The sequence below is a fragment of the Nannobrachium achirus genome (assembly GCF_963921795.1).
Source record: "Nannobrachium achirus genome assembly, chromosome: 8".
NCBI classification, from domain to species: Eukaryota; Metazoa; Chordata; class Actinopteri; order Myctophiformes; family Myctophidae; genus Nannobrachium; species Nannobrachium achirus.
Genome location: NC_137817.1, coordinates 26,935,042 through 26,949,274, shown reverse-complemented (window position 1 = coordinate 26,949,274; position 14,233 = coordinate 26,935,042). Strand labels below are relative to the sequence as shown.

Here is a 14,233-nt window from a genome sequence, read left to right as displayed (position 1 = left end):
TCTTATTCTTACTAGCGGAGCAGGTAAGCTGCGTTATCAACCTGTGATCATCGGTGTCAGGATTGTGTTATTCCTATTAACAATAGTGAGTTTACACACAGAGCTGCAGATATGAATTTCAATAGTAATGTCTATAATGATTGTACTGTTTGTCATGTCATTATTTAATCTATTCTTTTCATGCACGTCTCCAGACTGCGGGAATGAGGCATGGTGTGGATGGCTGACGGACAGGGACGTGGACCTATCACGTGACAGGATGCTGGCTCGGAACCGGTTCATCGTTCTGGTGGTGGTGGGGGCGGTGCTGGCCATCGTCAGCCTCAGTCTCCAGTTCTGTAAGTTGGTCATTATTATTATCAAGCAGTCCTCTTCAGGTTAGGACAAGGGTCTTCAACAGGGGGTCCGGGACCCCTAGGGGGTCCTGAGAGTTACTACAGGGGGGCCTCCAAATCTTTGCGTGATAGAAAAACATTTCTCCTTTTTTGAGCGGTGGTCACACCGTCTCCATAGCGTGGCCGTGTGTGTAGGTATGTTAGTTTGTTAGTTAGTTTGTTTGTATGTGGGTGGGTCTGTATGTAGCCTCAAGCCTGTGTAGTACCTTTTCTGACCACACATGTTAAGGGAGGGGCGCTGTTTTCAGGCCAGGCCAGGCACACACACACACACACGCACACACACACACACACACACACAGGGGGGGAGCGGGGGGGGGGGGGGTAAAACCACCGCTCAGTTCACACGGGTGTGATTTTTAAATCTGTGAAACAGATTTTATTAAAGACGTGCGATTGTGCTGAGACATTCAGGGGACCTAGGTCACCTAGGCGACCTATTTGCCTATTGGCTGTCCCCATGTCACATGGTAACCGAGCTAGTTTCATGATTGGGAGCGGCCAGAGCAGTATAATCAGAGAGTGGTGTCACCGCGGACACGCAACTCTCCATTCTAGGGCTCTGGGAGCGGCCTTGCGCTGTTCTTCTTCTCGAGTTTGGAAAAAAAGGATCCGTTCCGTTTGTCACATTGTTATGATCGTAAAACTATCTAGTTTTAACGTTCAGAACGTTTTCTTTTTGAACAATAAAAACATTGACAGCCAGGGGGAAAAAAATCCATGAAGGACACGGAATGCAATCGTTCACTCGCCGTTGGAAAATTGACATATATTAGACTATTCTGGATGTGTGGCTAACGGCTAACGTTAGCTAGCGCTAGCTGCAGGCTAACGCTAGCTAGCGCTAGCTGCAGGCTAACGCAGGCATGTTATACACAATTACTCATGGAAAAAAACGGCGACCCAACTCGGAATGCAATCGTTCACTCGCCGTTGGAAAATTGACTTAGACTATTCTGGATGTGTGGCTAACGGCTAACGCTAACGTTAGCTAGCGCTAGCTGCAGGCTAACGCTAGCTAGCGCTAGCTGCAGGCTAACGCACGAGTCACGGTGTGTAATAAATTCACTTCAACCTCGTGTTGAGCAGTTAAACCTATTTGCTACGTACGTCTACAAAAACGTTCATATTTCAAAGATAAAGTGCTTACTGAAGTCTCACAGATGTCACAGTATGGTACGCTCAAGCAGAATTACCTGTATCTTTCGTATTGTTTAATAAACAGCATTTTAATCCGATCAGACGTCATTTTCTGTTGTTTTTCAGCCATGCGACCCCATCGGTTGCGAGGTGTACTGCACTTAGATACATTAATACCTTTTTAAGGAAACGACGACCGATCGGATTAAAATGCTCCTCTTTAAATAATACGATCATTACGGGACATTCTGCTGGAGCGTACCCTATGGTGACATCCGTGAGCCTTCACTAAGCAATTTATCTTTGTAATCTGACCGTTTGTGTAGACGTACGTAGCAAATTGGTTAAACTGCTCAACAGCAGATTGTGTTGAATTCACGGTTGGCGCAGCGTAGCGTCTTTACATTTAGCCCAATAATGCTAATCTACAAAGCAATAACTGATTGATTGATTGAAGCATTTATTAGAAGTTTGCAATAGAAAAAAGTACAGTTTCATGACAGTACAAATCACTGGTACAAGGTCAACTAGAGATCCTAGAAAGCCGAGGCTTATTTCCACAGGAACCAGACTTTAAGTATCTCATATAACATTGAAAGACAGACGGGAATGGTCGATAGTGTGTGGGGTTGGCTAACTAGCTAGTACATGCTAACAGGGTTTTTTTCTTTCTTTAATTTTCCTATTTCCTTTTCTGACGAAAATACGCAACCCTTTTTTGACTGATATTATATGATCAAACAGCGTATGTAGACATGTCCGTTCCAACGGTTAATGCGAACCACTTGTTTACTCAATGGACCAATCCCCAATCACATACACACCCATTGTAACAGTTACAATGGGTGTGTATGTGATTGGGGATTGGTCCATTGGGTATTTTGTTTACGGCGAATTCTATTGCGCCTGTGGTATGCTAATATGCGCTGTTTCTTTCTCTCCGTACATGACGATTACGTTACGGCGGTTTAGTTAAGTGTTAGAGAGCGATCGAATGCTTTGCACTTTATGATGACATGATTGTAGTCGAGACTTCTCGACATGTTTTCGTTGTTTTTATACTTCATCTTCTTACGATGTGGCTCTAATATGCTGATAGCCTGAGTTGGTTGTTTGTTTTTGGTCGGTGGCCGCCATTGTGTGCCTCTGACAGGATGGACCAAACTGTGAACTCTGAACTCTGAACCACGCTCGACCTATGCGCTCGACAATTAATGGTTCTACGCTGCCTCTGCCGGCTGGGAGGTGGTATCACTACTATTTTTGTTACTTTTTCTTTTTTGGTTGTAACAGCAGCCTCTCTCGACTGGCAGGCCTTACTTTATTTTACAACTGACTCATGGACATTAGTTTTTTTTTTCTTTTTTTACCTTTTAGATAAATATGTCGCCACATAGCACCTTCCCTCTGGGATTATATAACCTATTATGTTTTTGTTTTGTTTTTTTATATTTCTGATGTCTGGGGGCTGCCTTTTGGGACCCGGTGGCAGTCCAGTATTGGGGCGTCTGGGTGGGCAGGTTAAACTTCCTGTCCACCACCATGGAGCACTACCTTCATGGTGCATTCGGCTTGGCCGGGCGCTCCAACGAGCACAATTGGCTGTGTTCGTGGGAGGGAAGTCGATTGGGGAGGAGGAACAGATTTTGTCTCTGCATTAACGGTTCCCACAGTGGTCAGGGCGCCTGTTCAGAGAGGGGTGGAACCGGGGAGGATAGCGTGTACCTCCACATGCGTTACGCCCCCCTGGTGAAGCTCCTTAATGTCAGGTGAAAAGAAGATGGTGGCATGACGGATCGGGTATCGGAGGAGACCCGTTGTTGTCTTTACCCTCCCAATGACTACTGTGGGGATTAGCAGGGATAGGTCTTAACGTAGAGTATGGGGATGGGGGAATTGGCTTGACACTAAATTGGGTATATGGAGGGAAAAAATGTTTTCTTTTATTATCTCTTAAGGGCAGGGTTTCTCTTCCTTACAACTGAATGTGTACGTACCGTGATCGCCTCAGATCTTGTGTTATTTTGTACCAATGATTATTGTGATTGGAATGTGATTTGGGGTGCCATCACTATGTGTGTACCTGCCTCATTGTGACATTGTACCTTAATAATAAAAAAGATTTGAAAAGAAAGACAGACGGATAGAACATAGTACTTTATCTAACTTTAACTAAAGTTTAAAACATACATAAACCACTTTAGCCCTATGTTATACCAAGGCTTTTTGAAAATAGCCGATCTACAAGCTCACAACGCATTGCGGTGCGACGCGTTGTGAGCTTGTAGATCTGCTATTTTCAAACATTTTGTACTTTTACTTTTGGTACTTTAAGTACATTTGGATACCAATACTTTTGTACTTTTACTCAAGTACATTTTTAATTCTGGACTTTTACTTGTAACAGAGTGATTCTACATTGCAGAATTGATACTTTTACTTAATTATAAAAATGTAGGTACTTTTTCCACCACTGTGTAAACGTTTGTGTTCTCATGCCAATAAAGCTTCTTTGAATTGAAGATTGAATTGAAGATTGCTCCCCATGTGGCGGAGTACACAATAATGGTAAATAAAGTAGCTTACTCTAAAATAATCCATCCATCCATCCATCCATCTTCAACCGCTTATCCAGCATCGGGTCACTGGGGTAACAGTTCCAACTGAGATTTCTAGAGTTCCTTAATAATAATAATTAAAATAAACAATACTAATGATTATAATTGCGACCGTTAGGTCGCAGTTACTATGAAAACCTCCACCGCCTGTCTGTCCGTCAGTCTGTCTGTCACGTCACATCACACTTTTTTGCCCCTATCCATGTGAAATTTTCCACACACAATCCTTGTCTGCCAATCCACAACCTCCACCCTTCCAGGGACCCCCGCAGCTCCAGGGACCCCCGCCAAATTTTTTAAAACACATTTTTGAATACTGCTCCTACAGTTTTTGCCCTAAAATCACACAAATCGCTACACAGTATGTCTACACTTATCTCATCGACATGGATCTGTCCCATATAGCGCCACCATCAGGTCGATTTTTTAACACATTTTTGGACCTAAACTTTTTTTTTTTTTCGATTTTTTTTTTTTCAAACTTTTTTTTACACTAACGTCAACACACCAATCCACAGATTTTATATTGACTGTGTGTCAATTCTTGTTATATTAATGACCACTTGAGCCCTAGCGTCCATATTCTGAGAACTTTGGCCAAAAATAGCAGATCTACAAGCTCACAACGCCTCGCGTTGCGAGGCGTTGAGAACTTGTAGATCGGCTATTTTTGGCAAAGAGGTTTGCTGTATAGGGGAAAAAAAAGAGCACACTAAGTACAGAGTGAAAGGTCAAGTTTATTAAGTATTGACGGTTTAAGTGGTTACATATCGGATAACACAAATTGACATGAATCTAAAATACACTGATGATTGTGCTGTCAAACAATGAAACTATATGGAATCTGGGGGTCCCTGCTTCATCTCTCTCTCAGCTAAGGGGTCCTTGGCCTGAAAACGTTGAAGACCCCTGGGTTAGGACCAATTATCCAGATGTTTTATTTCATAAAAAAAAAAGAATGCAACAGTTGTTTGTCACCGTCAGTCTTCCTGTATGCATGTTGCTGTTTACAGCATATGACCATGCATATCCTCTGACCCTTTTCCTCTCTGAGAGTTCCATTCACACCCAAACAAAGCCCAATTCCCCATAGATGTCCTGTAAATATCCCAGGATGCTCTAAAACAATTCCACTAGGGAGGTTGTGGGACACAAGACCAGCCTGCTGTGGAGTAGGTACTTTAGTTCTACACAATGGTGGCCTCCTTTGTATAGAACTGGATGTGGCCTTTTCCATTAAGTCATTACCCAGCATCTCCTGCAGGAATTGTCTAGACACTGTGTCCCTGCTAGCCACTTTGAATGCAAGGAAACTGGACCGCTCGATATGTGGAGCCAGCCTCCCTGGCACTGCATGCAGATCTCAAGCCTCAAAGGCATTATTAGGGGAGAGACAAGCATCAGATGAGGAAGCAGGCCGTAGTGGAAATTTGATGAAATTTGTATTTGGCTGAAAGATGGAAGATGAAGCTATTTATTTTGCTCTGATTTCCTGAAAAGTCACTGCTGTGGATGTGTTTCTGGCAAGCATAAAGCTGCCCAGGACAGGCGTATAGGATTAGACTTGCATAAACGACATTTACAGTATATGCACACACACGCACACACACACACACACACACACACACACACACACACACACACACACACGCACACGCACACACACCGGATATTCAACCCGATGGAGATGACATTTCGGATGACATTGCTTGCAAGTGTTTCAGATGTCTTCCAACACTTTTCACACAGATTCATCATGTAATCCAAGGATGTTAGGTTCACTCTTCACACTGTGTGTGTGTGTGTGTGTGTGTGTGTGTGTGTGTGTGTGTGTGTGTGTTACCGTAAATGCCAAGCAAGATAGGGCTGGTGTATGAAATAGAGAGAAAGCAAGTGGTTTCTCATTCACCATAGTGTGCTTGCGCCTTTTGGCTCTTTTCATTTAAGGGGAAAATAACATTTCTATTATAATCCAAATCATTCTTGAAGGGAGATGAAAGTCACAAAAAGCTTGTAGATCTGCTATTTTGGCAATTTTTAAATTATTTTGAAAGTTGTGGGATCTGAATTCCCAGAACTCAGCCTTACTACCTCCAGAGCAGAGCCCAAATTAGGTTCTGAAAAAGTATCTGAATCCAAGCCATAGCATATGGAAACAAACCCAGAACCTGTGAAATACGTTTCACAGCACGGTTCAAGTTCTTGTAGTTATTGACCCACAGTTCTCTCAAATCCGTCCTGTGACTTGCTTCCCTCCCCGCTTAATCTGAGAAGGAGAACAATTTTGATACATAAATTGAAAAGCCCTTAAAAGGCAAAACAAAATGGAGAATGAATGGGTATCAATGTACCTGCAACTCTGTTTGAATAAAGACTGCCAGGAGAAGCCTATAACAACTACTGTAATTGCACTGAATTCGTCTCATTTCTTCCCTGTTTATCCAGGTGATACTGCAGATAAAAAATCATGGGTTTACCACTGGGGCCTATAACATTAGCTATTTCACTATCAGCCCCTGCGCCTTCTAATCTTCCTCTTCGGCAACATTGAGAGGCAATGAAAGCAGTTGTTGTAATGAATAAAATCCACTCTCCCGCTAATTGAAATGGGTTTGTGTCTTAACAAGCAAAGTGTGTATGTACACTGTAGATCTCTTAACTGTTTCCCAATCTAAAGGAATGCAAACTGATTGAAAGGAAGAGTGCATGGGCCCTCCTCTGCCCTGTTGTGTTGTTTTTGGAGCGGTGAAAGTGCTCCCAATAGACAGGTATGTCTGTGGGTGGGTGGGTGGCTGGCTATGTCTGTAGCCTGGCAATACCTTGAGTGGCCACACACAACACACAAGTTAAAGGAGGGGCGCTGTTGTGCAGGCACACACACACACAGCTTCTATGGCACTATTGTGCAGACTAGACACACACACACACACACACACACACGGTATAGCTGCTCAGATTCACCGCTCCACTTCGAACCGAGGTTTGATTTTTATTCGTTATCGACCAAGTTCCAAAGCAGATTCAGCACAAGAGAAAGCCCTCACGTAGAGCATCAGTACACCAGTGGTTCCCAATGGTGTGTCCAGGTGTGCCTTGGGATTTGGTGTCAACCACATATTATTATTGCAACATGTAGATCTATACATAATGTTATGTATTTATTTACTATATCAGTACTTTGTGGACACTCATTTCCCATTATATACTCCACATTCATGTAACCACATTCAAACTGGCGTTTTTATTTTGGGGATGTCATCATAAGAGAACATTTTATTTAATTTCTTCCCACACAAACAGATCTACAAGCTCACAACGCAGTGCAATGCGACTATTTTTGCTCTGAATACTATTCCGAGCTATTGCCTTGAGATTCTGACTTGCCCATTGGTGTGCCTTGGGCACGAAAAGTTTGAAAACCACTGCACTACACTATCAACTGGCACGCTCATTATTTGAGCAGTACTGCTGTCGTATTTATTTTTACCACATTCTCTCCCTCCCTCCCACACCCACAAATACAGAGATCTTGAGCCATTATCCAGTAAACCCACGGGCAGTTGCATGTGGGACAGTTCATGTTTAATAGATAAGCTCTTTCCACCTTTTAAAACGTCTGCCGTGCTCTCTTCCCTCATCCTATTCTCCACCTCTCCCTTCATCTTTACCCCTTCTCTTCAATTATCCCTCTATCCAAATGTCTTCCTGTCATCTCAGTTTAAAAAAAAGGAAATAGATAATACTTTGTTGACACTGTTTGACCACTATCATGCAAGACTGACAGACTGTGATGTATGATGCAGTGATTTTTTTAAAGAGTTGTTCTGGCTTTTATGCCTTTATTGATAGGACAGTAGACTGACAGGAAATGGGCAGAGAGATGGGGAGTGACACGCAGAAAAGGTTGTCGGGATCGGGACTCGAACCCACGACACACTGTCAGGCATCAGAGCCTATGTGGTATGCGCCTGGACCGGTAGGCCAGCAGGCGCCCCATGATGCAGTGAATGTTACTCTCTCACTTCCAGCAGAGCCTCAAAGTTAAACTGCGGAAGTTGTGGACTCGACTGTATTGGCATAATCCCCATATGACTGACATGTGGAGGATCACAGCAAACATGAAGAGAAATGATAATGAGAGCCAGGAAAGGAGAAACTGGAAAGTTGTGTTGAGTGAGAAGAGAACCAATACGATTGTAATCCCAAGAATATATATGTAACCAAGACACTATTTTGAGATGATAACGATGCAGGGGTAAGTGACTGAGGTTTGAGGAGAATGCTGTATCTTATCTTATCTTATATATACATTCCTCTAAGAGCCGCATCCCACTTCCAAGCCCATTCACGCCCACTTTACATCCACTTCAACTCATAGGTAGATCAGATGTAGGGAGAACGTACGTAGGGAGAACGGAATAAAACCGCCCACAACTCTATGCCGTCCGCTCATTCGCTAGCCGTCGCCATGGTACCAGCCTGGGCTATGGAATTGGAAGCAAAGCCCCCGCAGTAAGTGGAGTGAAATTTGACACCACTGTGTTTGCATGTGCGTGCTGCTGCTGCTGCTGCCTCCACAGTGAGTGCAGAGAAATAGCAGAGGCATAACAGTCACTTCTCTCCAGTGCGTCCGGCCGTCAAATATGTCCGACCGGAAACGTGCTGCGGCACAATAGTTCCGCCACAATAGTTCCCCCCCAAAAAAACTTTTTTTTTTTTCAAAAAACTTTTTTTTTTTCAAAAAACTTTTTTTTTTCAAAAAACTTTTTTTTTTCAAAAAACTTTTTTTTTCCAAAAACCTTTTTTTTTTCAAAATACTTTTTTTTTTTTCAAAATACTTTTTTTTTAGCCATATGAGCTTTTCACGTTAACAACGAGGCGAGGGGGCGTAGATGTGAGCGGCGCATAGCGCCGCGAACCTCTAGTAAGACTTAAGGTTGGTTGGTGAGTTGCAGTAAGGAGGGGCTGTCGTGGAGGCATGGGAGAGGGAAGGACAAAGGAAAATGGGCAGAGTGAATAATGGGAACATACAGGGTTGAAATTGGTGAGAGAACTAGGATTGAACAAAAGATGTGGCAGAGAGAAAGAGGTGGACGCAGTCTGCCCCTGTGCCCTTGTTCTGAGCAGGTGAGTTATGAGTCAGCCAGACACACTGCAGGGGGTAGTCAGTGAAGAGGCTGAATTATATAAGAGGATGGGGTCTAAGACCCTAAGCCAAATTCCAATACTCACATTTCTGCCTCCTCGCTTCCTCGGTCATCTGTCCTCCAGAATGGCAGTGTTACGGTGAAATTGGTGACCTGCCGAAATATGTGACCGTCTTGTGGACTTCACATAACTTAAATGGAGTTCTTTAAATACGTGGCCTAAATACTGCTAGGTGCCGGAGGGGGGGTCATTGGTCATAGGGGGTCATAGGTCCTGAAAGTCCCCACACCATTGGGGACATTATTGCGATTGTTCTCTGCTTCCTTGGGTGTTAGATATGCTTTAGTGTTTGTTTATTTATAGATGGTAAATTCAATGATTTAATCCACAAAATCCACAAATCCATGGTGTCTTGACTGGTTAGCTCATCACAAGCAAACACAGGTTTTATGTAACTGTATGCCTTGTCAATGCAACTAAACATTTTCATTGGTTGCACCAGTGCACCTTACATTTAGCAGTTCTGTCTATGGGTGCACCGTAGCAGTCTCTTTTGAAAAAACTCAACTTGTTGATGTGGCAGTGCAAAACCTAATATTATGATATGACTTAATTTAGCCTCTGCTGTCTGTAATTACTCACCTGGGCCTAGTACCCTATAATTCCACCATACAAAATAATTTCTTAGTTCAGTACCCTCATTGTTGGTGAGTAGATAGCTCTGACCAAGAATGAAAGAGCCATTGACTCACCCAGGAAAAGTGAAAAAGAAAAACTAAGAAACTATTTTAAAGGTGGACATTTTCTGATGCATAATGTAATCCTTCCAAGTCTTATAAAAGCTTTCTGCATGGCCAGTGGCTGTGGTTTTACTGTCTCGCTCTCAGTAACAGCAGCATAGCTTTATCTAGCTATAGCTGCTATTTGCCTTGTTATGCTGCCAACAGTAGTACTTAAATGTGTGTGTTGAGAAGGATTTGACTCCGTCTCCTCTCTTTTTGTCCATTAGCTGTGTGTTTGTCAAGCCACATAATTGTCCATAGGAAATATCACCATGTTTTACATAAGTAGCACAGGGAGAAGTGTGGGTGTATGTTATGGGTGCCCATACGTGTGTGTGTGTGTGTGTGTGTGTGTGTGTGTGTGTGTGTGTGTGTGTGTGTGTGTGTGTGTGTGTGTGTGTGTGTGTGTGTGTGTGTGTGTGTGTGTGTGTGCACTCGCACGTGTAAATTACTAGCGTAGGAACCACTTAAATTTGTTCAAGCATTCTTGCCAACAGGAATTCATTAAGAAGTATGGAAATAGTGACTTTTGCTGCTAAGGTTGTGTAGCTGACAGATGGTGAGCTGCATTTGGTTTTGTACCCATCTCTTCCTCACACCCACAGCCTGTTAGGATGTACTTTGCCAGATGCCTCTTTCTCCCATGGTACAGACGGTACACAGCATTGTAGCGCCAAGTTGGATGAAGCCCACCTGTTAAATTCTGAGCCAAATCACACACTGCATCTACGTGTTTACCCCATAGATACTGTGATATTGTGCCTGCAATAAATGTTGGTGTCATCACCATCGTTCCTCATGGCCTTAGGTAAGCTACTGCAGTTGAGCTGTGCCTGTCACATACTCTCAGTGATTGTGTTGGTATTGGCAGCTGAAGAGGAGTCAGGTCTAGGATCTGTGGTTTTCTGAAGAGGTTGAAGAGGCGTTTTGAGTGGTTTGACTATATTTAGCTCTGTGTGGGTGTGTACTGTACGTAATTGTAGTTCTGGACTCTGAAGGAGTAGGTATAGTAGGCTATATTCTAGACCAGATGCTAGTTATGTTATTTAGGCAGATGCTAGGTCTATGCAATTTTAAATTATATACAAAATGGTTAGGGTTAGAACTAGGGTTGTATCAAATATCAAGTATGTGATGGTTAAGGTTAAGATTTTGAGGGTTTGGTTAGATGCAGAATGCATTCAACTCGCAGTGAGCGTATCTTATCCTTGAGGGAAGTGACATGTTATTTAGTGTCAAAGGGTATTTGTCATATCTGCCATGTGCAACATTTGTTCACAAAGCCTAAAAAGCAAACACAAATGTAATTCTTATTCTTATGTTCGGCTTAGGGTTACCCAATTTCCAATGCCAAAAACAATGAATCTGTTAATCGTCAATTCAAATGTCATGACCATGACATCCCTCCATGTTAAGTCTGTGATGTCACCAAAGACAAAAAATGACACGTTTTGGGACATATTTATAACTGTTAACATTACGAACACGAGAGGACCCAAGACAAACAATGTTATATTTTGGTACATCTTGCACCCATTAACATAGCAAACATGTATACCGCCCACAAGCCAAACTTAATCTAGGATGATCTGAAGCGAAGCCTACACTGAAGTAACGTGTCTGTGCTGGCACATTACTCCAATCATCCTGTGTCGTGTCGTGTGGATTTATGAATTGGTATTGATGTAGTGTGTGTGTGTGCGCGCGGCGCGCGCGCGTGCGATTACTGCGCACACTCTCGCTAGTGTTAGGGCAACACTGTTACAAAAGCCTCTTTGTGTCGGCGACCATGACTGAGTTGGCCTGGTGGACCATCTGCGCAGGCGTGTGTGTGTGCGAGTGTGCTGGTTAGCAAGGGGACAGGTTGTGGCAGTGAATGGGCTCCAGTGTGTGGCAGGGTCTCGAGCGACTGAGCACTCATCAGAATGTTCTCCCTCGTCTCCGCTCGCCTTCTCCTCTTCCTCGTCACCGGTGAGTCTATACCCGCACCTATACTGTATGGTGAAACCCAAGACCGCTCCAGGAAGGCTGCCACTTTGTGTACAAAAAAACACACGCAGGAACGCCTACAGGCTGTGTGGTTTATCTTCGTTGAATTCAGTGATGCTTTAGTTTGCCTTTGTTTAATCAGTGGTTGAGTGTTATGTAAAGCTTATGTCCTTGTGGTTTCTGAACGTTATTGTTGCAATCTAACCACTAGTGCTGCAACTCTCTTAGCTATTACTTTTTGAATTAAACAAACTGTCAAGCATACTGTCTTCAATGTGAATCAACTGCTTTACTGATTAGTCCAATTAATTGATTGGAATTAATGGTCCATTTATGCTATTTAAAGACATGTACAAGCCCTTGAGCATATGATGGAAGACAGTCAAGGATGTTAACTAAACAATGATTATTATGTTTATATGATGAGCTCACCATTATACACTCTTGTAACTTTCACCAGGAAAAGGATTATAAATAAATAAATGTCAGATTTATTTTAAATAATTGATTAAATGTATTATCTGTTGCAGTCCTTTTTTCCACTGTCAAGTTGATGTCACGCTTCAGAAACTAGTGTCATGTTGATTCTGGCGTAGGAACATAGAGCTGCCCCAAATAAAAACATTGCTGAATAATTTGACCAGACTCATTAAACATCAATGCTTGGCCTATACATATTCTAATATTGTAATTGTTGATGTTGACTTTGGGTATAACTTGGTTTGTATAGCTAGCACCTATTGCCAGTAGGTTAAATAGTCAAGAAGAAAGTGCCAGGCGGCGAAGTTGACTGGGGTCGGCTCTGTATTTTTCCCTCCTCTACACCAAATCTCTTTGCTGAAAATAACCGATCTACAAGCTCACACCGCTTCAAATTTGGCCCTGGCATCTTGGCCCAGACCGGCCCACCACAACTGCCGCAAACCAAACATAGAACATCTACTGTACAAGCCCACAATGCGTCAAGGCAGTGACACGTTGTGGGCTTGTATCAGATGTTATATGTTTGGGTGGGACTCCTGGACCACAGTAGCCTGTGATTGGGCTGCTAGGCCGGTATACAGATGATAGACAAGCTAGTGGGCCAATCATGTGATGTCTCTCTGCTCTGTGGGACGGTGCTACTGAAGGATTGGCCCTCTCCACTTAGTGGCCGCCCAGCCCAAAGATTACCGTAACTGCAAAGATATACAGTATATATATATATATATATATATATATTTTTTTTTTATAGTCTGCCCACCTGGCATACAGTATGCACCGTATGCCAGATGCCCAGTCCACCCCTGACGACGCATTATGAGCTTGTGGATCGGCTATTTCCGGCGAATGTTCCCCCCAGAACAGGGATGCTAGGGTTCAAGCTTTTGTCGCCCAGCAGGGTATGCACCTAACTGTAACAGTATCATTTTTGAAAGGCGTTGTCGTCTAATTTGAGTATTATTAAGGTGATCATTATAGAGACTACATGAAGAATGATTAAGAGCTGTGTGGTGGAACAGTCTGCACCCTGCCAGCCCCTGTCAGAAACCACTGCCTTCCAAACAACACTGTGGACTTTATGAGCTCAGCTGGACTCAGGGGGGATGGAAACTGTGTGTGTGTGTGTGTGTGTGTGTGTGTGTGTGTGTGTGTGTGTGTGTGTGTGTGTGTGTGTGTGTGTGTGTGTGTGTGTGTGTGTGTGTGTGTGTGTGTGTGTGTGTGTGTGTGTGTGTGTGCCAACTGTGCATGCGTGTTTGGCTTCAGGTTCAGTGTGTCAGTTTGTGTCACTGGCACTCTGTCTTAATGTGTGTGAGCTTTCGTACTTGGAACAGTAGAAAATGAGGACAAGTCGCAAGACCTCCTTAGAGTTGGGGCTTAGTTTTAGGGTAAGTTTAATTTGTACTCTGTGTCGTCTGCAACCACACACAGCGTCATTACGCTTAAGGTTATGGGTTTGAGAATGAACCCATTTAGACCTGTTGCCACCTATACGTTATACCTTTCAAACCGGGTACCACCTCTGTGTCTCATTAGTGTTTCCTATAAATATAGCAACGTAATTAATTTAACATCTTTTGAATAGGAATTTGAACATCTTCAGAGTCCTTAAGTTAGGTTTTAGAAGGCGTTTTTAGAATTGGCCCCAGGTCTAAATGTGTTAATGTAATCAAAGGAAATC

The 14,233-nt window shown here is 43.1% G+C and overlaps 1 protein-coding gene across 1 annotated transcript in view; it reads left to right on the top strand.

The window, feature by feature from the left end:
* Positions 1-219: 219 nt before the first annotated feature.
* pxylp1 (2-phosphoxylose phosphatase 1) overlaps positions 220-14,233 on the top strand; it is a gene marked incomplete at its 5' end in the record, with an annotated part of 31,066 nt that continues 17,052 nt past the window's right edge. Inside the window, 2 exon segments of the mRNA XM_080732346.1 lie at positions 220-236; positions 238-338. Coding sequence (XP_080588472.1) covers positions 220-236; positions 238-338 — 118 coding nt within the window.